General features: G+C 52.9%; 1 protein-coding gene across 9 annotated transcripts in view; it reads left to right on the forward strand.

Annotated features, from left to right (window-relative positions):
- Nucleotides 1–235: 235 nt before the first annotated feature.
- The window catches only part of PAX8 (paired box 8), a 60,255-nt gene continuing 33,919 nt past the window's right edge, over nt 236–26,571 (forward strand). For all 9 annotated transcript variants that reach the window (XM_080683712.1, XM_080683707.1, XM_080683706.1 and 6 more), the window contains exons 1-2: nt 236–357; nt 691–793. In XM_080683712.1, coding sequence (XP_080539838.1) covers nt 769–793 — 25 coding nt within the window. In that variant the 5' untranslated portion in view covers nt 236–357; nt 691–768. The remainder of the gene's footprint in view (nt 358–690; nt 794–26,571) is intronic.

A 26,571-nucleotide genomic window follows, 5' to 3' on the forward strand; every position in this document is an offset into this window, starting at 1 on the left:
TCTCCAGGCCTGAGGTCTCCATCGCACTCCTTGAATGTCTCCAGGCCTGCTGAGTTAGGGCTCAGCTGCCTCCCTCTCCTCTCTGCTGGAAACAGAAGCTCCAGAGAATGTTTCTAACTCCTGAGTCCACTCAGCCATGTCCCCCTTGCAAAATCCTCCCCTTCCCGCACCCCCCTGCACCCAGCCAGCCAATCCGCGGGCTGCGAGCCTCTCCAGACCCTTGTCTCAGGGCCCTGGCGGGATAAAACCAGTAGCGATGCCTGGTGGATGGGAACAAACTTGGGACCAAGGAGAGACGCGGGCCCAGGGCACCCTCGCAGCGGACCCGGGCACTGAGGGCCAGAGGCCGCAGGCCAGGTAAGCTGCACAGCCTGGCCGAAAGCTTCCTGGGGGAGAAGGATGATTGGAGAAGGGAGAGGGTCCCAAGAAGCGTTTTTCCTCCCAACTTAAACTGGATGAGGTCGGGGCGGCAGAGGAAGAGGGCACCTGGGCTGGAGTTGGGACTTTGTTGGCAGACCCCCAATCCTGGACCCTCGCGTCCCACATGTGCTTGCTAGGCCAGGCTGAGCTTGGCCACACTTTGCCTAAACCCTCCGACTCTTGCCACGAAGCGAAAGCCAGGGGGACAGGGCCTGGGCGAAGGACTAAGGCAGCAGACGCGCTCTCATGCCCTTTCCCTTGGGCCTGCAGGGCAGCGGCGCGGCGGATGCGGCAGGGACCTGCGTGAGGACTCCCTGAGCCTCGCGCGGGCCACGAGTGATCCTCAGGATGCCTCACAACTCCATCAGATCCGGTAAGGACGCGCGTGGCCGGACCCTAGCCCTGGATCGCCATGCGTCCCTGGGTGCGCTTGGGGCAGCGGGGCTGGGGGCGTGTGCGCCGGACTCGCGGGACCTCCCTTCGTGAGGACGCGGAAGGGGTGCCTTGGGGCCTGGCTCTCCGCTGCAGCTGCCTCGCCGCTCTCTCTCCAGCTCTGAGGTTCTCTCGCCCAGCGGGGCTGCCAATGCAGGCCTTGGTTTCTGCGGACCACACGGAGGGGTGAAGAGCTCACCGCGGGGTCAGAGAGGTGTCCCTCGCACCCACCCTGGCTGGCATGGCGGGTGAGGGTGGGCCGCGCGCTGCTGGACTTGCAGTTACCTTGCCCCGACCACCAAGCGCTTGTCCGGATACGCTCAGCTCTCCTGAATCCCCGGGCGCGACTGTGAGCCCGCACACCTCTCCAGCCCTTCGGAAAGGAGCCTGTGTTTCGGGGCCTGGGAGCCCTGAGTGAGCTCGGGGTTCGGACTCCTCCTGGCCGAGTACGGGGCAGGAGAGGAGCAGCGGGCGCGCGGGGCATCTGGGCTTCTAGGACTGAGCTCCCGCTGAGCGGAACCTCTTCCCCACCAGCGCCGGGCCTAGGGCCTTCAAACGTGTTGGGGTCTCTAGCCTCCGCACCTGCTCTCTCCTTCTCCTGCCAAGCTAGGCCGGGCGGAGTGGGGGATGAGGATCTCTGTTGGGAAGGTGCCCTAGAATCGGGCTGGTGGGCTCACTGGGCACTGCCGCCGGGCGCGCAGCAAGTGTGGGCAGCGGCCTGGTCCGGCCGCGGTGATGGATGGAGCCGGGTTGGCCCCCGGGGAAGGCGATTTATGGGGCCAGGGCGCAGCGCTATCGATTTGGGCCGGCGAAGTGAGAGGAAATCAATATTTCAGATGAATTCTCGGCGAATATGAAGTCCGCTCGGCAAACGGGACATTTGTTATAATAAGGAGGTCGGATCCGCGCGGCGCGCGGCTGAGATCTCTATTTAGCCAGAGCGCGGGGGTCCAGCTATGCGCGCAGCCTCGGATCCGCCGGCCCAGGCTCCCCGGTGTGGGGCGCGGGGAGACCCGGGGGTGGGGGCGGCATGTTTCTTATTCTGGTTGGCTGCCTGGCGGAGACCGAGTCAGCAGGACCCCACCCCCACACTGCCGTCAGTCCTGGAACGCAGGTCCGAAACCTCGCGACCCTTCCGGGAGCCCGGGTCCCAGTGGGTCTACCCAGCACCGCTTGCCCAGCGGCTCCCGGGCGCCACGCGCGCTCTTGGGCCACTTTTGGAGGTCAGAGAGGTGTTTGGCCCTTTAGTCTTTAGCCAAACCGGGTACAATACTGGGCGTCGCCCCGCGGGAGCAGAACCGTCTCCCAGGCCCAGCGCGCAGGGTGCGGAATCTCAAGCCAGGTTGGTCCGGCTGCTTCCGCTCCGCTCGGAGTCGGTCTCCAACCGCACCCAACCCATCCCACTTCGTCCCGACCTTTCTGGAGGCGGGAGGACTGGGTGCTCTCAGACCCCGAATTTACTGCGCCAGACCAGACCCTTTGGGAAATAAGGCAATGTTGCAATTCTCTGGGCTGGCTTGATTTTGTTTTCGCTACTTATTTCCATTCTAGAAGCACTCATTACAGTAAATGGGAATAAAAGGAAGAAAAAAAGACACAATTTGTTTTCATTGTAAATCATCAAGGAGCCCAGATGCTGCGCGGATTCTCCAGAGCTTAGAAGCAACTCGCCCTTGGTCTGGGGAGGGAGCGGAGCACCAGCGGGGAGGGTCAGGTGTTTTGCGTCTGGGGCGGGGGGGGGGGGGCAAGAGGGAAGCGGCAGTAGGAAAAACAAAGAAATAAAGCTGTGCGGAAGGGAGAAAGAGACTTTTCCCTTCCGTTTAATGCAGTAGTAACACAACAGAAGAGAACTGCCTAAAATGCGGCTCAGAGGGTCTGGGCTACCCCTGCTTCTCTTCTAAATCCTCTGTCTGTTTAGCATCGAGGATCCTGACTTTCCGATCAGTTTACTTGACGCTGTTGTCCTGTCTGTGGAGCTCACTCAATTCATACTCTGACCTTCCTGGTTTTGTACGCCCATTTATCGCTTCGGTGTTCAGCGGCTTCTTTCTCCCTGCGCTTCCATTTCTGAGTGGCTTTACCTGGAGACTCCCACCTAAGTTTCCCCAGGGGAAAACGGAGCTCAGGCCGCTCGGCCGCCCCTGGAGCTGGGAGCCTGGCGGGCTCAGCTTTCCAGCGACACCAGTCGCGCGCGCTGGTTCCTGAGTATACTGCGCGCCTCTGCGCTGGTCCACCAACCCACCCTCGGCTTCCTCTGGGCTGATCTTACTTTGTGTTAATATATATGTACATGTTTTCTACAGCTTTATTCTGAAAGGATGTGGAGAGCGATAGCGAATTATTCTGGTGTGCACTGGTTAGCAATGGGCTGAACCCTCCCTAAAACCCAGTGGGGATTTTGTAGCATCGGGGACCAAAGATCCTCTCAAGCAAAAATATTTTTTAAATATTCAAGACGCGTGCGAAATGATAAATGCCACATAAATATTAAAAGGCAAACAATACTGTATCTTTGAAGAAGAGAGTTTAGCAAGCAGGCCGTCATTAAAAGTTAAGTGGAACAACTCCCGCAACCTTGTGTCCCCGGCTCCTGAAAATGGGATATTCAAGCGATGAAATGAGACTTCAGATGGTGGTGGAGCATGCCTCTAACCCCCCAGATCTGAGATGGGAGACAGGGGTTTTAGAAAGGAGGAAAGGAGTGAAATGCATTTGGGGAGTGTCTGTTTTCTTCCTAGGTTTCTAGCCTGGGATGAAAATAAGGCCTTCCAGGGATTGACGCTGTCTGGAAGAGCATAAAGAGGTACTGGGGTTCCCCAATTCATCTTTGTTTCAAGGCGGTCCATCCTTCCACCCTCCTCAATGTAAGTTAATTAGGAGATAATTTAGCTACCTTGTGAATTAGTTTTAAGATAAGTATCTTTTCAAGCTTTGTCACTTTAATTGCCCCACTGATTGATAAGAAGTAATTATTTCTAATTGACACTTTTTGATGTCTATTGGAAGCATTTATTTGGGACCTTTTTGGGGGTGGGAGGAAAGTTAATTAATTTTATCGGTCTGTACCCAAAAGGACTCTGCCCGATTTTGCTAAAGAGGACAAAGGAAGGGAAGGAACACAGCACAAAAGTCAATCTCATGGAATTTTAATTATGAAGAGCTATTTCTGTTCAAAGGAGAGCATCTGCTAATATAATAGTGTGTCAGAACTTTGTATTAGAGTCTCCAATCTCCAGTTTTAATGGGTGCACGTTTTACGGGGTTATGTTTCCTGTGGATATGCAGTCCTCACGATCCCTTTATATGCTGACTTCATGGTGGCAGTTACTCTGCTTTGTAACTAATTTTTATAAAAAGTAAAATCAACAGAACTCAGGATGCTTTGAATAAATGGCATTATTTTTGTAAGAGCAAACTGTAAAAAGGATTTACCAATAGTTCTCCTTGTTCTGTAATTATTGATAGAGTTGAGTATAAAGGTGAAACTTTACTTACGGTGTGACATGCCTTTTCATATCCAAACCTCGGAGCAAACAGCTTAATCATTCACATCCTCCAGAATATGTTACTGTGAAAGGGAAAGAATTAGAAAAAGAAAGAAAGACGCTGAAAGGAGGCAGGGGGAGGGGGCGCGGGAGAAGGTGGCTGGAAAATAAAAATGAAAGAACTTATTTGAGAAGCGAAGGTAGCCAGGTGCGAGGAAGCTTGGCCATTCCAATATAAGAAAATCGAAATGCTACCTCAGAGCACATCCTTTTGAATAGGATTCCTACTGCCGCGCCCCTAAGTAACCCCAACCACCACTGGAACCCCCCACCTTCTGGGCATAAAAAGAGGCAGCATCTTTGGGAGCCAGCTGGTCTGGATCTCTGGTGTCTAGATGTCAGAATCCTGATTTGTGTCCTTGAAAAGGGAGCAGGAGCTGGGCACTGAGCTGGGGGCGGGGGGACTTATAAACAGATTTGCGTGTTTATTTTATTATTAAAGCCCCTTCAGTCTTCTTTCCTAGTTGTGTACCCACAATCTTTTCGTGGATAGACTTGTGACTCGCTAACATAGGAGGGTATTTCCACATTAGCCCAGAGCACACGCCTGGACTGAGAGCGGTACAATCAGACAAGGTGCCCCCCTCCACCCCGGTCAGGCTAATTGCAGCCCATGCCTTTTTCAATCATTTATGTGTAAAGTCTTGTCTGCTTTTAATGCCGTTTCTCCTGGATTACGTGGAGCTGCAAGAATGAGGAAACATTTTAGATGAAAAAGAAATTTAAGACATACAAACAGCAGATAATATCACATACCAACCTCACTATTAGTGAAACTGAAAAATATATAAATAATGCCCCCAAAAAAATCAGCAAGGGAGAGTTTACTAATGGAAAATTCCCCTGCAATGAAATGAAACAGTAATTCAGTGTAGATATGCCTGAATGAATTAGCATTTATTAATTGGTTCTCATAAAAACAATGTATGTGTGTGTGGTTGCGGGTGCATTTAAAGTATCATTTTTTCATAAGAAACGTTTTTCAAATGTTCATATCAAATTATGTAGTGATCACATTCTATTTTGCAAAATGTCCTGGTTCTCTCACTGGTGACTTTCACCTGCACACAAGGAATGTAGGGGTAAGGAGAGGAGTCCCCTTTAGAGGAGAAGAATAAAGCCACCCCTCTTATCTTGGGACATTTCCGAGTGGCACCAGTGGGGGACATACTGGTAGAGTCTACTATGCTTAGAGACATCCAGACTTGCCCTAGGTGGCTTATCTGCTCTGGGGCACACCTACCTGAGGCAGAGGGCTGCTCCGCAAGCGCCCCACCCCCAGCCTGCACCAGCCTCCTCCCAGCTCGGGCAGCAAGTGCCCTTTGTAATCTCAGGAGGAGCTTGCTGGGCTTGACTGTGAGGGATGTGTTTCCTCTCGCCACAGTTGGCCTGTCTTCAGTTCTAAGTATTTAAAGCTGCTGTATTTATCGGTCCAAGAGGTACCAAACTCCCAGTAGCGCAGAGGAAGCTTTGAGCTCTGTGCTTCTGAATACACAAGGAGGCAAAGGATAAAAGAAACAATTTCGTTTACGGAGAAAAAGGTGATTTAAAAAGGAGGGGGCAGGGGAATGCGCCCCCACTCAAGACTTCACTCTGCTTTTGTTGAGACTTGGGGAAAGGCTGAGTAGCCCAGCCTCCACTCCCTTCAGAGATAGAACTTGAGGATGCAAAACACCCTCTAAAGAGAGGAGAATGCACCCACACGTGGCCCAGGTTCACAGGACAGGGAGCTGAGGACATTCTGCCTGGGGATGCGCAGTGACTCTTTTCAGCAGAGGGGCTGGGGTTCTCTTTGCAGGAAAGGGTACAGAGAACCAAAATCCAAGGGTTTCCATTCCTGAACACTCTCCCGGGCCAGTCCCTGCTCATCCAGCCCATGCTTATGACCCTGGGTGGCATGTCTGGTCAGGGTTGGGCAGAGGCAGCACCCTTTTTTATGTGTCTGTGGCCAGGGCACCTTTAAGGAGATCATTGAGGGTTTGTAATTATTTCCTCACGGCCAGACTGGGGGGCCACAAGCCTATTTGGATTTCGAAAGCTCCTTCCCCAGCCAGCGGGGAACATGATGAGCAACTGTCTCTTACACCGGCCACGCACCAGAGCAGCCTTCCTGGGGCAGTTTCTGTTTTACATGCACAACTCGCTTCGCTGAGTCTGGCTTCACAGTGTCCGTGGGGCCCCCTCCAGGCATCTCCTTCCTGAGGCGGTCCCCCAGGCATATTTGGGTCCTGTGTCTGTGTTGATTCTTGAGCATCCTCCCATTGCCAGGAACCCCACATAGGATGCCAGGAATGGCGAGGGCTCAGCACAGCCAGCCCCTACCGCTCCAGCTCTGCCAGCACCACTTGTATACCTACAGGAAGAGCTCAGTGTGCCCGGGCACCAGTGAGCACTCAGCAAATGCAAGTGGGTATGGGATTCTGCTGGAGAGGTGTGACCAGGGCTCCTCTCATTCTCTGAACTCTCCCAGGCAGGAGGTGTTACTGTCGCTTGCACAGAAGAGGAGGCAGTTGCTGCTCATTGCCCCCTCCCAAAGCCCAGCTTGTCACAACTCCCTGTGCTACCAGATGGTTTGCACCTGCAACTCCACTGGGAACTCTGGCCACAGCCCTTGGTGAGATGGCACAAGGGCCTGTATGGCAGCAGTGGTGACAGGCAGGGCCTTTGGTCTCTCAGCTTGTTTTCCTCGTCAATGTCCCCAACTTTCCAGCTCAACTAAAATAGCCCCCTTTTCAGTTTCGTTCTCAGTCTTCCTATCTGCAAAATAAGAGAAGTGATCTCTATCTGGGCATCACTCCTGGAGATCCCTATGAGGAGGAAGGACAGGATCAACCAGAAGGAAAGGCAGAGAGAGGGACTTTCTTTCTTTTAAAATATATTTTTATTGATTTCAGAGAGGAAGGGAGAGGGAGAGAGAGATGGAAACATCAATGATGAGAATCATTGATCGGCTGCCTCCTGCCTGCCCCCTACTGAGGATCGAGCTCACAACCCAAGCATGTGCCCTTGACCAGAATTGATCCCGGGACCCTTCAGTCCATAGGTCGACGCTCTAGTCACTGAGCCAAACTGACTAGGGCGAGAGGGGCTTTCTTTGAATACATCCTCCCAGGGTGCTATGTTCCCACCTGCACCAAAAACAGAACAAAACAAAACAAAACAAAAAAACAACTACCTACAAGCACCTTAATAAATCACAGGCCATACTCCCGGGGCGTCTTCAAGCCACACTTAGGCTGCCTTTTGGGTCCATTTCACAAATTAATGGTCCAGTGGGTGTGATGAAATCAGCTTCAGAGTTACTGAGAGACCCATCCATGAAGTCCCGGCTCACCACCAGGCCCCCAGGCAGCGAGTGGTGGCACTCGAAGTGCTGGATCCCAGTTCTCCAAGTTCAGGCTCAGCCCCTCTGCTGCTTCCTCAGGGTCCCTCCACTTGGGTCCAAAACCCAGGCCAGAGCTCCTGCGGAGCCTCGTGGAACACTGACAGGAAAGAGGTTTCATTTTAATGTTCAATTTTTTGCTATGTGGAGTGGGCCGGGAGCATTTCTCAGATGAAAACCCTTCTGTAGTTCAAACAATTCCTTTCCTCCCTTATTTTCACCCTGTTTTTTCTCCCACCTTCAGCTACAGGCGCATCAGCGTTGTCTTTTGCACGGTTCTCCTAAGTGGCCTTGGAGCGACCTGAGTGCTTAGTGCTGATTAGTCCCCTGGGACATATTGTCACTGTCAGACCAGCACAGCAGAGAGGTCAGGGAGCTGGCTGGGTGACGGGTCCCAGAGAGAAGCAGCTTAATCTGCTGTCATCATGGGAACTGTGCATTTGCACAAACCCAGGACTTTCTGTGTGTTTTGATTTTTGGCTTCTCTGGGAGGACAGCAGAACCATTATTCCAGAGTAAATGCGGGGTGTGAGGTGTCACAAGTAAACTTTGGAAGTCACTGTAGAGCAGGCCCTGTGGCAGCCTCCACATCTCTGCAGGGGCTGGCCTGGGCAGCTTTGACCTTGACCTGCCCTTGCTGCTTTCTCCCTGTGTGACCTGAGGCAAGTCAACTGTCTCTCTGGCCTTGAATTTTCTCATCTGTATAAATTAGGAGGATGGTTCGGGCTTCCAGGAAGTAGTGAAAGGTAGACCAGATCCTCACCTGGCACACAGCAGCTACTCATACACGCTCCCTTCTCTGTACAGCGGTCACCAGGGAGGAGTCTCCAACAACCCTCCAGGGCAGATGCCCAAACTCTACATTTTCTGAATATTTTCTGTGAAACTCCCTGAATAACTTGAAACCCAGTGTCGACCCACTGCAACTTCATTGCAGTTCAATTTTAGGACAGACCTTCTCTCTCTCTCTCTTTTTTTTTTAATACATTTTTATTGATTTCAGAGAGGAAGGGAGAAGGGAGAGAGAGATAGAAACATCAGTGAGAGAGAATCATTGATCGGCTGCCTCCTGCACACACCCCACTGGGGATTGAGCCCACAACCCCGGGATGTGCTCTTGACTGGAATCGAACCTGGGACCCCCTAGTCCACAGACCGACGCTCCAAACCAGCCCAGGGGTTTTGGACTGAATGAAAGGCTATGTATGTGGAAAGGACTGGTTCGGAGCTGTGGCTGTGATCAGCGTCTGTGCAGCCCAGTCTAGAAAAGCACTTCTTGTTTCGTTTTAGCAGAAGACACAGTTGTAGGGGAAGCTCCGGGCTGGTGATAGAACGAGCTGTCAGTGGACTTTAGGTTGGAATCCAGAGTATTCTAGGGCTTTAGTAGCATTGGTCTTGGAGGAAGGATGAGCTGAGGGGGGTGGAGGTGTGTGCAGCTCTCTGTGCAGCTAAGACAGCACCACAGGAAGACCGGTTCTTCACTGACACAGGGCCATACGTTTCTTTTTAAATGAGCATTTACTAATCTTCTCTCTTCTCTCCCCTCCACCTCCCCTGCCGCTGTCTAATATTGCTCTACTTGGTGTAATAATAACCCAGCTTTGGCACAACAGCAAACCCTGGGTGACATTTCAAAGCTGTGACTAGCTGAGCACCAGGTCACTGGCCCCAGCTCCGTGTTGCTCTCCAGCACCGAGATCGCTGTCAACATGGAGATGGCAGGAATGGGGTAACCGCCAGACGGCTCCTAGGTGGAGGCTTTGAGGCGGGAACCAGGAGGAGGAAAGAGGCTGCGAGGGAGAGTGTCTGAGCAGGAGAGGTACAGACTCAAGCTGGTGGCCGCTGGGATCTGAGGGCCGGGGGCTCAACTCAGTGTAACAGGCCGCTGCTGTGTGCAGGTGCCAAGGAGGGTGAGCAGCTCCTTCAGGCCGGGAGCTGGAGGCTTGTGGTTCCCTCACGTGGACAGACCACCAGCAAGAGGGGAGGAATCAGACCAAACATATCAGTGGGGGAACAAGGGCTGGGAACTAAGACCCTGGTTGGTGGGCGCACCAAAGTCATTTGTCTGAATGATCAGCCAGTACAACCACACCATTGCCCATACCAGGTAAACCTCATCCCGCCTGGAGCCTGCTGCATCCTGGTGCTCCCCATTGCAGGAAGGCAGGCACAAGCCTGTAGGATCAGCAGGCTCCGCCACGGTCTCCCCTGGCTCTTGCCATGGAGACAGGCCCACTTCTGCCAAATCAAACGCTTGCTGGACACTCCGATGCCAAACCCCGGTGCCTTTGGAGGTTTGCAGATGTCAGGACGCCCCTTGGGCCTCCCGTCTCCTTGACAGGGTGACAAGGCCTGGGCCCTTCCAGTCCTCATATTCTGTGATGACATGACACTGTGTAATAATAATCCAGAATATATATTATATACAATAATATATACAAGGAGGATCCCATGGCCCCCCTCTGCTGCCACAGAGCCTTCTGGACAGGTGTCCCTACCTGGGCCTCAGGCGCACCCTTTAGCAGTGGGCCTGGCTCTCAGGAGTCCTGCTGACAGCAGCTCGTTCGCTGTCCTCAGGGCCTGTTGGTTGGAAGGAGTCCATCTCGCTGAGAGACCTGAGGCCAGGAGCACACCGTGCCCCTGCCCACACTGCTGTCCGTCCCGCCTCCTGGAAGTCACTGTCTGTACCTCAGTGTAGATACAATTGTATACAGCCTCCTATTGTGTGTGCGTGTCCACCATGTCCCCACGCCAATGGTGCCTGTCTTGAGGGGAGGGAGCCTGTCTGTCCCCCTTGCTGTCTGGGCCTTCGGATTGGGGAGTTGGACACACCTGCTTTTGCTTCCCCTTCCACCACTTCCACTGCATGACCTCGCCAGGAAAGGAGACTCGTGGCTCCGACCTCTGCGACTGCCAAGGACTAAACAGCTCATGTTTATAAAACACTGAGTCACGGGCTCCCCACATCCTCAGAGCTGAGGCCCCTGCAAACCCTTTCCTCCTCCCACTCCCCAAGACCCCAGCCCTTCATTGTTATGACCCTTTTGCCCTCTGCTGGTGTAGCGATGTTTACCTCTGTGGCTCTCACTTTGTGCACTTGAGCTACCTGAGTGCCTGGGAGGATGTACCTCACACCTCCCAGGCGTTTCATGGACTCTGGTTACCCCCATGGTCCACCTGGACCCACAGTTGGTCCAAGCTAGAAGGGGATCCAAGACAAGGCAACAGAGGCCTAGAGAGGCGTGCCTGTCCAGACCCCACAAGTGTCGAGGCAGAGCAGAGCCTCCACGCTGAGAGCTAGGGCTTCTCCTGAGCAGCACTGCCTTTCAGAGTGCGCACAGGGTGGAGTGAGGGCTGACCCGAGCCTGAGCACTGAGGGCAACCTGTTCCTAGTGGGCACCCACCCAGGGGAATGGAAAGGGGCCTCTGATGATGTGGACTGGTGAGCTGTACACACGCACATACACATGCACACGCACACATACGTATGAATAACATGCACACAAAACACAAAGACACACACATACTCATGTATGTACACATAGACACAACACATTCTCACACACACAACTGTACAAACACACACACACAGCCAAGGCTGGGGCTAGAGGGAGGCACGAAGGAACCCAGGCTGCAAAATGGAGGAGGCTCTCACTCACCAACTCAAGCAAGGGCAGGGCTGGCCTGAGAGCAAGGCCTCCTTACATTTTGTGCCCTGGGTGTCTGCTGTCCTCCCCCTAGGCCCCTGGGTATGACATACGCACACTCACACACATGCAGTACTCACCCCTCATTCAGGAACACAGGATGAAGAAGCTTTGACAAAAATAGGAATTGCAGATGCTGTCCTAGGTCTGTGGGTGAAGAAAATGAAGGCCAGACAAGCCCTTGCTCTCAGAGACCCTGAGAGGCGAGGCCGTGAAGTCACGGAGCAGTGGATGAGTCCAGGTTGAGTCCGCGCTACTGAGAAGGCTCCCACAGCGGACATGTTCCTAAATCCCTCTGGAAGGGCGAGTGTGGGCCTGTCTCAGGGACGCACAGGCTATGCGGTTGAAGCACCAAAATGACCTGATTATTCCACACCATGGCGTCCTCATGATGCTTTGGACATTTGATCAACAAGTCTTTGTATACGTTGCACTAGTCAGCGACTATCAAATAGCGCTTCCCGCAGAGGGGGCACAGGTGCTGGCCGAAGTAATGACACTGAACAATGGGGGCAGGAAAAAGAACATTTGTGGATAAACACTTTCGCGCTAAAGTATAATTCTGTATAATTAATGGCCGCAGCCTCATATATTCCTCAGGGCCTCAGATCTGAAGGAGCAGCACGGGGTAGTGCCCGCCGTAGTGTTCTTGGTGCTCTTTGCCGTAGTGGCCGCAGTGCCCAGTGCTGTGAAATGATTAGGTCCACATGCTTGTGCCAGAGGCAGCCGAGCATTTCCATCGTGGAGAATTGACACGCCACCATCCAAGGAGGAGTCCTGTCCCTGGACCTTCCTCTCACCTGTCTTTTTACTGAAAAACCCTCCTTTTCAGGTACATAGCACGTGCGTGGGTCCCTTAAGGAGCCCAGTGGCTTTGTGGCATTAAAAGGACACACAGGAAGGGTGGGCTGCTGGACCCGGGTATCCTGTTATCCATTGTCCCTTACCCATCACACCTCATGTGAGTCACTCCTCTGTCCCAGTTTCAGCTTTCCTGGTACAAACCTGGAGCATGACACCTCCAAGATTTACTCTGGGGATCCTGTCACCCTGATGTCCCCTTTCCAGCCACCTATCTTAGCTCCGTATGTCACTACAGAACACCACATACTGGGTGGCTTACTCACAGACATTTGCTTCTCACAGTTCTGGAAGCTGGAAGTCCAAGATCAGGGTACCAGTGTGATCAGGATCTCTGATTCGCAGACAGTCACCTCCTCACTGGGTATTTCCTCAGTGCATGTGGGCAGAGAGAGAGAGTATTACTGACTCTTCCTTCTCTTGTAAGGGCACTAATCCCATCACGGGACCCCACCCTCGTGACTGCATCTAACCCTCATGACCCCACCTAACTCTAATTACCTCCCAAAGGCTCCACCTTCAAACACCATTTATGTTGGAGGTTAAGGGCTTTAACATGTGAATTTGGGGGAGACACGCACATTCAGTCCATAGCACCACCCACAGAAATGATGACTTATTTTTATTCTTCTTGGCCCACTATCCAGAGACACTTGTATTCCCAGCTCTCTATGTGGTATGGCAACCCCCTCTCCTCTCCTCCTGCCTGTTTCTCCCTGAGGGGTGCTCAGTGTGCACCTACGCCTGGACCACCTCGGGCTTCACTGCAGTTCCTAAAGAGGCACCTGGTGTCCCCGTCTCTGCCTCTGAGTCCCAGCACACCTGCACTGCCCCAGGGCTCTGTGCCATCGCTCCCGGCACCAGCTTTCAGGTGCCCAGGTCTTAGGACACGTTCTCACCCAGCCAGGCACCCCTGGCCACACAGGCCTTGGGTTCTAACTCCAAATCACTTCAGAGGGCATTATTACAGTAATACTGAGTTCAGTATGTAAATATCTACCAAGTCCTTGGGAATGGCAGGCGTGAAGTTAGGCATGCCTTGGCCTTCGCACTGACGTTCTAGAGAGAGCAGGGAGGCTTTGGTGCAGATGGACATGGATGCTGAGTGAGCAGGAGAGGGCATGCGCTGGGCTGGGGTCCGGGAGGGAGCCTCCTGAGTCAGGGGCAGGTCTCCACCAGGTGCCCTAAGGAGGGACCAGCAGGAACAGGGACGTGGAGACCCGAGAGAGTATTCAGTTCAGGGACCTGAGTCAGCTCAGGTGCAGGGGACAGCAGTGGAAAGACATGTGTGGTTCAGACAAACCATGAGCTTTGATGAGAGAGGGTGCAGGGATTAATTCTGACCTGCCATGGAGAAGCCTGGGTCACGAGCACTGGGTGCTGAACCGCCGTCCTCGCCTGGGCCTGCTGCACACTCGAGGCGTCCATTTCCATGCCCCTTTCAGCTCTCATGCCAGGGCCACACACCAGTCTCCTCTGTCCTTGGGCCCTGTCTTCTGTATTAAGTGGGCCAGCGGGGAGCAATCTGTGGGAGTTGGAGGGTTGGCATTACAAACATGTTCTTGGTTCTTTCCTTTTCCAGCCCCATTCCAGAGACTCTCAGCCTGGTGCCTTTCCAAAATTATCTTGGAGTCCTGCTTGCACTTCCTGTCAATCCAATCATTAACTAGCACTTGCGGGCAAACCCCTGGTGGATAATCCAAGAAGATCCCTTCCTACTTTCTGACTCTATTTCCCACTATTTCTGCATGCAAACTCCTGATCCAGCCAACTAGTCTTTGTTTCCTAAACACACCGTGTACGCTCCCACCTCCGGCCTTTGCCCATTCAATGGCAGCCGCCCGGAATACCATCGGCACTCCCACCCTGGCAATGCTCGGCCAAGTACCACCTCCTTAACCAGAGCCCTCTCTGGTACCCTCACCTGCCATGGCTGTCATCCGACTTCCCTCTGCACCTCTCTGCCCCTCACCGGGCACTCAGGTCCAGGGACCCACTGGCGTGGCTTACCTTCTCACACCATGGAGCCCACCTGGGAGGCAGGCAGAGTAGGAACGGCGGTTCTCGCTCTGTCCCTAGCACTTTACACAGATCCTAATGCAGTGAGGGCTCCCCAGATGTCTGCGCTGGTAGTTTTCACACAATTCTACAATAGCTATTTGATTGTTTCGCTAGTTGCCCTACCTTGTACGTTCAAGTTTTGCTCATGAAGTGTCCTAACATGAGGCGCACTGGTTCTTTCACACGATGTTGCTGTCATGACTCCTCTGTTTTCTCCCTAAATGGCTACTATGGGACTGAGGAAGCGAAGTTCCCTTTTAGGGGAACTTGCTGCCACCATCGAGGTCCAAGCTGCCCCCGGAGTCCCTCCTGGTCCTGGGGATGGACATCGTGCTGGCTGGGCTCAGATGCAGGGTGGTGAGGCCAGGCAGCAGTGACCTCTGACATGGGCAGTCCTGGGCAGGTCTGACCCAACATGAGATCTTTCTGGGGGACATTGGGCCCCGGCTTGACAGGGTGGCCAGTCAGATTTAGGGCAGAGCATATGTGAGGACCAGCAGGTTGGGAATAAAACTTCCCAAGTAATATCTGGCACAGAGTAGACAGATAGCAGGTGCTTATTAAATATTTGTTCAGCCTGGTGTTTCTCAGGGTGGTCTCTAGACCAGCGTCAGACCCTCCTGGGGCTCTGTTAGCAAACGGGGGCCTGGAATCAGCACCTACACAAGCTCCCGGCGAGTCTGCTGTGGGCCAGCACTTGAGAACCTCAGACCTAAGTTGGACCCTCCAGGCTGAGCAGAGATGTTTCCTGTGTGGCACTCTCAGGCCACCCGCTGGGGAGAGAGCCTTCTCCCTGCAGGGTGCCCGCCTCTTGGGGATTTCCAGGAGTGGATCAGACGCAGACCCAGCCTCAGGTCTGCTCCAAACTGGCCGTTTAACCATCAAATTGCCGTCTTCACATATAAATTGGGGCTTAAAGTGCCAGCCCCATGTCGTACACAGTGTGAAAGCCAAGGCCCAGTCGATATTTGTTGAATTGATTTAAATTTAGGAATCGCTTACCTGGCAGCCCTTTGAAAGGGTTCTGCAGATACCAGGGGAGTTCAGGGACAACTTTAGGCTGGGCTTCCGAAAACCTCCTAGAGGGAGGAGAAGCCTGGTGGCGGGGGAGCCGGGGCGGGTGGAAGGCCGAATTTGTGCTGATAGGTTGATGCTCTTGCACCTGCAAGGGATGGAGGAGCCCGAGCGGAGACCAGAGGGCGGCTCTGCGGGTGGATGGTGGTGGCAGAGACGCAGGCACCTACAGAGGGTCATAGGTTAGAAAGATTTGCGTTCGGCCTGACTGCCTGAGCCTGCCTTATGCTGAAAAGTCACTGAGAGGGGCAGCCAGACACCCCAGGAGAGGGCCCCAGGGCTCCCCGCACCTGCTGTGCCCAGGTCAGAGTTAGACCCTGCTTATCTTCACATTCGTGTCCTAGGGCTGCCAGACAAAATATCACACATTGAGGGTGTAAACACCAGAAATGTATTATCTCAGGGTTCTGGAGGCTGGAAGTCTGAGACGGAGGTGAGGCAGGGATGGTTCCTCCGGGGCTGCGGGGAGAATCTCTCGCCCGCTCCCGTGTCATCTGGTGGTTTGCTGGCATTGCTGGTGACCCTTGACTCGTGGCAGCATAACTCCAACCTTCACTTTACATCCTCTCTCTCTCTCTCTTTCATCCCAAGGTCACCTTTTTAGAAGGCCACAGTCACATGGGATTAGGGCCCACCCCGGTAATCTCAGCTTAACCTGATCATCTGCAAGGACCCTATTTTCAAACGAGGTCCCGTTCTGATGTCCTGGGGGCTAGGATTTCAACACAAGAGATTTGGGGGGCACAGTACAACCTCCAGAAGTGTGAGTTTTGCATGTTCTGGGTCTGGCTCTGCCTACCACCCAGCCCTGAGCCAGAATCAGCGAGCACGGTTGGGTCCGAGTGACACTAGCTACAGAAGCCCCCGTTTGGAAACGACAGAGAGAGGAGAAGCTGAGACCCATTCTCTGGAGCCTTTCCTGCTGCACCCACCCCAGGGTTTCCACAGAGGAACCCAGGATGCACAAGAGGAGCCTCATGTCTGGGTTTACCACCGAAGAATATAAAAATGGCAAGCAAACAAGGCGATAAGTGGGCCAGAAAATGCAGGGCGTGCTGTGGTCTCAAACCCATCCTGCCCAACCCCCAGCACCTTCCTCTTTCACTGTCTGCCCAGGTGGCCCCAGCGGAGAGGGCACCAGGGACCCAAAGGGTGCCCGGGACGTGGAGTGAACAGGGACTTAGGTCAGAGAGCATGAGTGCTGTCCTGGCTCTGCCATGACGTGATTTGTGACATTAGAAGGGCCGTCTGCCTCCCTGGCCACAGACGCCCCCAAATGTGCCCACCACGCTGGTGCGTGTCTGCCTCCGCATTGTGCTAACCAGAGCATCTCACACGCCGCCCACGGGCCCACTGTGTGCTGCTCTCCCTTATCTTCTACGGCCACTCCTGTCAGGTGTCTGTGTGGAGAATTGCTGAGATCCTCCCAACAGAGCTCTCTGCACCCCGTCTGTTCAAGCCCGAAGGCCATCCTGGTGTTGTAGATGTTAGGACTGGAGGACAGTCACGATCAGATGCCCTGTAAGCCAGATGTGGAAACTGACACACAGACAGGGGAGGTCAGCGTGGGCGGAACCTGCCTCCTGGTTCTCAACCCCAGTTTCCTCTCCTGGGACCACAACCCGAGGCTGTCTGTTCCCCTGCCCCTCCGGTTTCCTTAGGCGTGGCGAGGGGCTGTAGAGAGGATAATCCACTTTGTTGCGGCTCAGGGATTCTGTCGACAGGTGTGGAAAGCACAGATATGCAGTTTTGTCACAGATTTTGCTCATTATGTCAGGCTTGAAACAGCAGTTCTTCTTCATTTGTCCCTCATGGTTCCACTCCTAAGACAGCCCGCCCCGCCCCTGTCCTAGGGCTCTGCACCCCACACACCCACACAGACACACACAGACACACGGACACACACACTCAGAGACATTCACACGCACACAGATATGCACACTCACACACAGATACACACAAACACACACAGAAAGATACACACACTCATAGACACAAACACACAAAAATAGATATACACAGACACATACACACACAGACATCCACATGCACACAGACACATACTTAGACACACACAGACATGCACAGATACACACAGACACCCAGACACGTGCACTCACAGACACACACAGACACTCACAGAGACACACACTCACAGACATGAGCACATAGGCACATACAGAAAGTCACACACTCATACACGCACACGGCAGGTACCCCCAGGTTGTGGAAAAACTGCAGGAGAGGGCTCATGAGTGGATTAGACACTCAGGTTCTACAACACGTGCATCAGGTTTATTAACATGTATGTTTCTCAAGGGCAAGGACTATGTCTTCTGCTCAGAGCCACCTCCCTGCACAGCCTGGAATATTAGTAGACACAGAGTGTGTGCTCACTGAATTGAAATCTAATGAACTGAAAATTGCTTTAATGTTTTTTTAGGAAACAGTGTTACTAGCCACAGGCCCCTGACCCCAGAGGCAGGGAGTTCGCAGGCTCCTGGCTCCTAGTGCGTTTGTAGCGGGGCTGGCCCACCTGCCTCGCTAACCTCTCCGTTCTCACAAATGCAGGGCCCCAGCTTCTGTTCTGTGAACATGCAGGCCAGAGTGCAGGGTGAAGAATAGCCACCTGCAAAGCCACATCCAGAGGGGACACCTGCCCTCTTCAGGAAGAAGAGGGAGTGTGTCTTCAGTTTGGGAAACAGGAGAAATTGTGTCTAATCTTGGTCATAGGGAGAAAGTGCCCATCTCCGCTGGGCCTACTGACAAAATGCATAGGACCTGGAAAAGCTGGCCGGGCCTCCAGAGCCTTGGGACAGCCTCCAGTGGGAACCTACTCAAAGGACCCTTGACCTCGGTACCTCAGGGCTCAGAGCGGCCCACGTGTGCCCCATTTGAGTCGAGCTGCCCAGCCCTGTGTTCCCGAGGCCCCGCACAAGGCAGGGCCTCTCCCCCAGTCGCTTTATTCCAGGGAGCTTACAGGTCTATTGCCATTTGCAGCAGCTCCATCCCCAGAAATCCACTGGGCATGGGGCATCCTGAGAGGGAGGTGACAGGGTTAATCTAAGGGCTGGGGGAGGGAGGAAAGGCCTTGAAACCATGTAGTGAAGCCAACCAGATTAATAGAGGAAGAGAGAGGGGGTAGACCATTAGGAAGACAAAGAGAAAATCATGCTGGAGCAATAGAAAGGGAAATCTAATATCAACTAGGGAAAAATAAATGGAGATTAGGGCAAACAAATTAGCTTTAATGGGTTCGATGCTAATACAAGAATAACAGCGAGCTGTGAATGCCTTTGAGGGGAAGATGGGATAAGGAACCTGAGCAGTCATGCAGGCAATGAAGACGATGCAGGGAGGGGGCCAGGCCAAAGGAGCCCTGGCAGAGAGAAGGGAAATCTCGGGGTGAAAGGGTGGGAGACATGGTGGGAGACATGGTGGTGGGGGGTGCCCTGTTTGACCAGATAGGACTGGGGCAGGGAAGGGGCTGGGAGGGGATAAGGAGAGGGAGGAGCAGGATCAGCAGGGATGGAAATAAAAGCAAAGCAACTGGAGGAGACTGAGGGCAGAGGAATAAAACCCAGAGCATAAGCTGTGTGTGGAGGGGAGGGGATGGCTGGGGGCCGTGGATGGGAATAAAGAGTGGAGGGGAATACACAGACATGGAATAGGGGGAGAAATATAACAGAATTAGGTCTGTTCTCTAGCTAAAGAAAATTGTAAAAAGGGAAAATTAGGTCCCCACGAAATGAAAACCTGGCGGGGATTTTGCAGTGGCTTTTGGAAAGCACCCCGTGCTTGGTGGTGACAGGAAGCCACATGTGCTCCTAGAGGGGCCGGCTGTCCTGGACTAGCCAGAGCCCCGGGAGCCTGCAGGGGGCGGCCTGGCTGCAGTGGCAGTCTGCCCTGCCCCTTGGTCGAGAAGCAGCTTTCGGAGGGTTGTGGACCGTCTCTGCTTCTCATCTCCTCATCTGTAAAGTGGGATAACGTGCTGCCTCTTTAAGGGCTGTTATGAGAAGTAGAGGGAAAGATGTGTTTATGGTGCTCACCGGGCTGCAGAATCGGCCCTCCGGCCACCTGGCTACAGGTGTTACACTAAGCACTGACTCATGGGGAAGGGGGCTGAATACCGACAATCACCTTGCTCCTTCCTCCTTCCCCTCTTTCCTCTTCTATTAAGCCCAAGGCTGGTAAAATGCCGGCAGAGTTTGGTTCTTTCCCAGCTAGAGGCTAATCCAGGGAGCATCTCTGTGCACCTGTGTCTGCCTGCCTCTGCCCCGCTCCAGCTCTCTCTCTCTCCTGCTGGGGAAGGACAGTACTAACTGCCCACCCCCTGGGTGGGCTTAAGAAAGAGCATCCAAGGAGCCAGACTTCTTATCTTATTGTTCCCAGGGCCGGGGGGGTGGGGGGATTCTCCCATAGGCCAGGACAGCAGAGTGTGGGTGGGTGTGAGCCAGAGCTGGTCCTCCTGGCCTCACCACCGGGGACCTCTTGAGCAGCACTGAAGTGCACAGAGGCCCTGCCCGAGGAACCAGCCGGGTAAACATGAACTGGGAGGCTCCTCACAACGGCCTGAGCCTGGCTCCTCTAATGTTGACGTCGTCGAGGCTTGATGGAGGAGCCAGCAGGAAGGCCTCCAAGTCGTCCCCAGGCTCCTGCAGAGGGCAACCCTCTCTGCCCCTGGGTGACATCTGCCCCCGCTCTCTGCACAACTCATGTCTCTTGGGGCAAGTAATGTGTGGGCTCACTGAGCTTGTGTGGCCATGCTTTCTTCCCTCCGTTCTCCCTCCCTCCTTCCGTCACTCCAATAATGAACTTAGTCAGCATTCCTGGGTACCTACTGTGCATTATACTGGACATTAGGGTTTCACAGATAAAGCAGCCACGTCACCCCTCAAGGGGCATGCAGTGTACACAGCAGAACATGGCCAGCATAAATACACACTTACACTGAGTGGCCAGATTATTATGATCTCTGAACGCATAATAATCTGGCCACTCAGTGTGTGTAGGCCCAGTGCATGAATTCGTGCATGGGTGGGGTCTGGCCAGCCTGGCCAGGGGGAGGGGACATGGGCGGTTGGCCGGCCTGCCTGCTGGTCAAACTCCTGGTAGAGGGGACAATTTGCATATTAGCCTTTTATTATATAGGATATACACTGAGTGGCCAGATTATTATGCATTCAGAGATTATAATAATCTGGCCACTCAGTGTATATTCTGTACATGTAGTGATAGAGATGATGGCCTGGCATGTTTAAAAGAAAGGACCAGAGCCCTGGACTGTGTGGCTCAGTTGGTTGTGTGTTGTCCCATGCACCGTGTGGTCACCGGTTGGATTCCCGGTCAGGACACATATCCAGGTTGCAGGTTTGATCCCCGATTGGGGTGCGTACAGGAAGCAACTGATTGATGTTTCTCTCTCACATCCATGTTCCTCTATCTCCCTCTCCCTTCCTCTCTCTCTAAAATCAATAAAAACATTTTTTAAATTAAAAAATTAAAGAAAGGACCAGATCAAAAAGCAGGCAGTAGTTACCTGTAGGTGGCAGCTCCCTGAACTACTTCAGGTTTGAGTGTGAATTGATCAGCAGAAGGTAAGGATGGGGCCCTCCTGCAGAGGACAGCATAGACAAGGACCGGGAGGTTTCTGATGCTACGGAAGAAGAGCAGTGAGTCAGCCTGTGGCTAGGGCATCAGATTCAGTTCTCAGACAGGTAGGAAACGAGGTAAGCCAGGGTCCCTCCTTGGGCACAGTCCTCCAGATTCATAGCCTAGACTTCACCATGCAGGTGCTGGAGCCAGGCCCCACAAGTTTTCTTAAACGTGGGCATGACATAGTCAGGCTAGGGTTTTAGATGTCCCGCTCCTCAGCTAAGGGTGGCATGTACAAGGCTGGGCGCAGAGACCAGTGAGTCCAGGTGACTGGGTAACCCTGCTCACCTCTGTCCCACATCACTTCGATTTTCTTTGGTCTCCTGGAACAAACTCCATGCCTTGCCCTCCCCCACCTCATTCTTTAACATTGCACTCTGCCATGTGCGTCTTAGCACCTCTCCAAGCAGTAATTGTACATCTACTTGTGTGTTTCACGATTCCTACCCTGGAAGCTTCACAAGGCAGCATCAGCTCCATGTCATCGGTTCTAGTAAAGAGCTTGGCAAGTGGTAGATGTTCTGTAACCATGTGTCGAGTGGATAAGCGAACGCATGCTGCTGGGGATGGCTGGACAGCGCTGGTTAGGTAGCTATTTAGGAGGTAAAAGTGCCATGTTTTGGTGAGTACACCGCATGGGGAGGATGGAGGCTAAAGGCAGTTAGTTCATGTGGCAGATACTTACTGAACACCTAATCTAATTAGTGATGAACAAAGCAGACGTGGTCCTGCCCTCACGGAGCTTTCGGTGTGGTGGGAGAAGAAGTACCCGTACTACGATCATGCAAATAAACATAAAATGAGAATGGGAATGATGCCACTCAAGAACAGTGGTGGGCACTCCAAAAACATCTGTTCAGAAGCCTCAGCGGGAAATGGCTGCTGTCTCCTGTCTGTCCCCTTCGGAGGAGGACAAGCACAGAGACGCCGAGGGCCACCTGGCCAGCTGGGGATGAAGCTGATGCAGGTGCCCAGCCCTGGGTACTGGTCCATCCCAGGCCTGTGTGTCCTGGTAGCCCACACCTCAGGGATGTGGGAGTGATCCAGGGTGCAGACTCGGGACGGAACGTGGAACAAGAGGTTGGAACACTGGGTGTGTTCCAGAAAGGCACCAGGCCAAGGGGAGCAGCTGGCAGGCCACAGTGGCAGATCGCAGCCTGCGAGTGAGTGTGCTGGAGAGACCACCACCACCACCACCAGGCTAAGACTCCAGAGTTGGGTCAGACTGACAGGACCACGCCTTTTTGGAGGGGTGTGAGCACAGCCTGATTTAAAGAACAACCCCACCCGGCCGGTGTGGCTTGGTGGTTGAGCATCAACCCATGTGCTGGTTCGTTCCTTGGTCAGGGCACATGCCCAGGTTGTGGGCTCAATCCCCAGTGGGTGGTGTGCAGGAGGCAGCCGATCGATGTTTCTCTCTCATCATTGATATTTCTATCTCTCTCCCTCTCCCTTCCTTTCTGTCTAAAATAAAGAAAAACATATTTTTTTAAAAAAATAAGAAATAAAGAACATCCCACCTCCCATTATAGTCCTGCCAAGCCTCAAACTCTTGCCATAAAACTCTTTGGGGGCCAAAAGCAAAAATCCCAAGGTAGTTAAACGGAAATTGCCACAGAACAAGATATTGTACCATTGTCGTTTCAGGACTAGGCAGAGGTGTGAGAAACCAGCAGGTACAAGAAGAAAGTACCTGAGTTTGGGATTCAGGGATCCAGGGTGGAGAATCGACTCGACAACCATCCCAGCACCCCACGCATCTGCGAAGCATTTGTCTATCACATATATTTTACTGGAGTGTTAGCTAAACTTTTGTGAGAGGTGTAGGTATGTAAGAGGAGACACGTAAAGCAATGTGAACAGGCATGCCATCATTGCCATGACAGGGATGTGTGCAAAGAACTGTGGGGCCCAAGAAACCATCCCCACATCTTCAGAGCTTGGGTGTTGGTGACTGTATGCGAATTTGGGGCAATGAGCCTCTCTGGTCCTTCTACCATCCCTAGACCTCAGAGCCTATAAGGGGTGAGGAAATTATCAAAGAGAGTCCCAAGGTGTACTTCTTAATCTCCATATTGGTGGTTACAGAATAGTCACAGAGATGTAAACTACAGCATAAAGAATATAGTCAGTAATATTGTAATAACTATGTATGGGGCCAAGTGGGTACTTAAAATATCAGGGGCCACTATGTAGGGCACTATGCTGTACACCTGAAACTAATACAGAATAATATTGAATGTAAACGGTCATTGAAAAATTTTTAAAAAGACAGAATCATGGAACAGGCTGTCAAATCTCAGCGGGAAGGCGGGGGTGGGTGGGAAGAGATTAACCAAAGAACTTGTATGCATAACCCATAGACACAGACAATAGTGGGGTGAAGGCCTAAGGGGGTAGGGGAGACTAAAAGGGGTAATGGGAAAAAAGGGGACATCTGTAATACTTCAACAATAAAGATAAAAAAAGAAAGAAAAAGAAAAAAAGAAGAAAGTCCTAAGACCCACCCAGATGGTCACTTTTCCAAAGTTTACGTTTCTGAACAGCAGGCTTCCCTCTAGGGCTTTGCAGACTTGCAAATGCTCTCGCTTGTAGGGTAAATCCTCTCTGGCCCCAGAAAGTTAGCACCCAGAACCTGCTGTGTCCGGCCAGTCATCTTGTCTTCCTCCTCCACACCCGCCATTCTGCACCCACGACCCTCCAGACCATGCAAAGCGCCTTTGTTTAGGAAGCTCTAAGCCTCTTCCTGGTCCACACCTTCCCCCCAGTCCAATCAGGGGCTCCCACTCGTTTCTGGCTTCCAGCCTCAAAGTCCTCCTGTCCACAGCCACATGGAAAGGTGGTCAGCACAGTGGGTGTCGGCCCTCAGTGCAGGAAGGCTGCACCCACCTCTGGGCATTTGGTGTGACTCATCCAAAGGAGTCCACTCCCCCACACCGGACACAGGAAGGACAAACGTCCTTCCATTACAGGGACTCAGCTCCAAACCTCAAACCAGAGGGGCCATCTCTCTCTGCAGCCAGCAGGCCTCTCCTGGCCCTCCTTCCTGCCGTCCCACAGTTGCCACAAGTCTTTCATGTCTTGAGAGCACCATGACCTTGTGCAAGGTCTTTTTTCCCATGGAAACTTCTTCACCTGGTGACCTCTTGGTCATCCCTCCCTACAACTTCCTTCCGACCACTTATGGGCCCCCTAGCATCTGGGCTTACCTCTCTCAAAACACTTCTTCCTGAACAATTGCATCCCCCCAAAGATTTTCAGGTCTTCAAGGGCCTGGTTTCTCATCTTGTTCAAGGCAGCACCACCAGGGCATTGTACCTGATTCATGGTGGGCTCTCAGTATATACATGTTGAGAAAAAAATAAATGAAAACTGTAATATACAAACAATAGGAAATACAATTCTAGAATAAGGTGGGGAGGGGTAGGAGGTGCACAAGTAGTTAGTTAATCTCTTACATTTTCTTTACCAGCCATTGCTCAATGGCTCTCAACATGTAGCCCCAGGCCAGCAAGCACCCCCACCTGGGAACTTCTTAGAAACTTGGGTTCTTGGTTCCATCCCTGACCTGCTAATGCAGAAATTCGGGGCCCTGGGCTCAGAAGCCTGTGTTTTGGGTTTTTTTGTTTTGTTTTGTTTTGTTTTATGGTTTTTGTTTCTTTTCTCTCTGTTTTATTTTTTTCATTTTTTAGGAGCCTGTGTTTTAACAAATCCCCAAAGTGATTCTGATGCACCTCAAGTTTGAGAACCACTGCCCCAGTCTCAGGACCACACCTGGGCCATAACATGTAAATATTAAAAATCAGAAAAACTTGACACTTAAAATCAAGATTTTCAACTAGCCAAACACTTCTCCCCTCTCACTACCCACCTCCCCCTCCCATCTTCTTACAGTAGCTCTTACAGGTCAGCAGCAGATGCAGTACGAGGTGCTATTTAACTCCATTTGATGGATGAAAACACTAAGGTTGAAACAAAACCCAACTTTCTCAAATGATAAAATTAAAGCAGGCAAAGTCAGTGCAGGAATCTGACCCAATGCTCTGCGTAGCAACACACAGTCACTCAGAAGCCAGTACAATAAAATTAAGCACCAGAGAATTCAGATTCGGAGGTTGAACTTATCTTCCCCTTCTCAGCCATACTGGCTGATGGAGTATGAACCTTCAGGAGGGTCCTGGGCGCCTCAGGTCTCCAAGGTCAGCCTTTCAGGATGACTGAGGACAATTACCCACACAGCTTCGATGGGGAAACAGGGTAGATTTTTTTTTTTTTTCAGTCAAAGGACCCAATTCGTGCCACTCAAAAATGGCGTTTGGTGTTTTAAATCTTCTGCCTGCCAGGGATGAACAACCCCACCCTTAGGAAGCCTGCTGGCTGCCAGATACAGAGGTCGTGGTGACAACACCTAAGCCTGGGGGGGTGGGGGCGGTGCGTGGAGAGGGTGACCTGGAGCCCAAGTTCTGGGAAATGGGGACAAAGCTGGACCCCCCCCCCCAACCCCCCCCCCCCCTCAGGGCTTGCCTGGGTTTGAGTGGCTGTCTGGCGCCCCCTGGTGTTCAGTGTCTGGACCTCAAAGAGCCAAAAGGCAGCCAGGAGGGAATGAGGGTCCAATGGCTGTGGCCCATCAGGAGCCAATGGAATGAGCCCAGAAGTGGACACAGGCCACTCCTTGCCTTCTGGTGGCCCTGATGCCCTCCAGGCTTCTTCCCAGCCCTGGTGGAAAAGCACTCGAGGGACAGGCTGCCGAGAACTGGAAGGTGGGAAGTTGTGCCCAAGCTCACCGGGAAGATGGGTCACTGTGTCCCTCCTGCTGGTGTTTGGCCAGCGGGCTTTTCCTCCTGACTTAGTGCCCTGGCCTGAGGCTTTTGGTCTTCTTCTTCTTCTTTTTTTTTTTTTTTAAGAGAAATTGACGGTCGTGCTGAAAACAGCTTGGGCCCCGAGGAGACATAGCAGTTCTGAATGTGCTAAGTCGGTGGGCAGGAATGGGCACGATGTGCCTCGCAGAGGCACTTCCCACCTCGGCCATAAGCAGTCCTTCATGGGCTCACGCAGAAGCCTGGCTCTGCTCTTCCTCCTCGCTGCCTAGTCCCCCGACAACCTCCAGCCCCAGGCTCCACCAAAACAGCTGGTCAGCACACACTGCCCCGTGAGAAAAGATGCCTCACGCCCAGGCCGTGGCCCCTCAGCACAGGACTCAGGGCCAATGCCCAACTCCTGGGGTCGGTTCTGGGCCGTGGAAGGAAGCAGGGCCCACGCAGGACGCTGCATGGAACCTTACCCTGGGTCGTGTCCTGACTCCCTCTCATAGAAGCTGAGTCACAAACGTCCTGTGAGTCAAGCCACTAGAACTCCCCAAGCCCCCATGTCCTCATCAGAATAAGGGAGCTCTCAGCCCTGAAATTAGCCCGCGCAGCTCTAGGCAGCTGATCAG

This window comes from Plecotus auritus, assembly GCF_963455305.1.
Source record: "Plecotus auritus genome assembly, chromosome: 8".
Lineage (NCBI taxonomy): Eukaryota > Metazoa > Chordata > Mammalia > Chiroptera > Vespertilionidae > Plecotus > Plecotus auritus.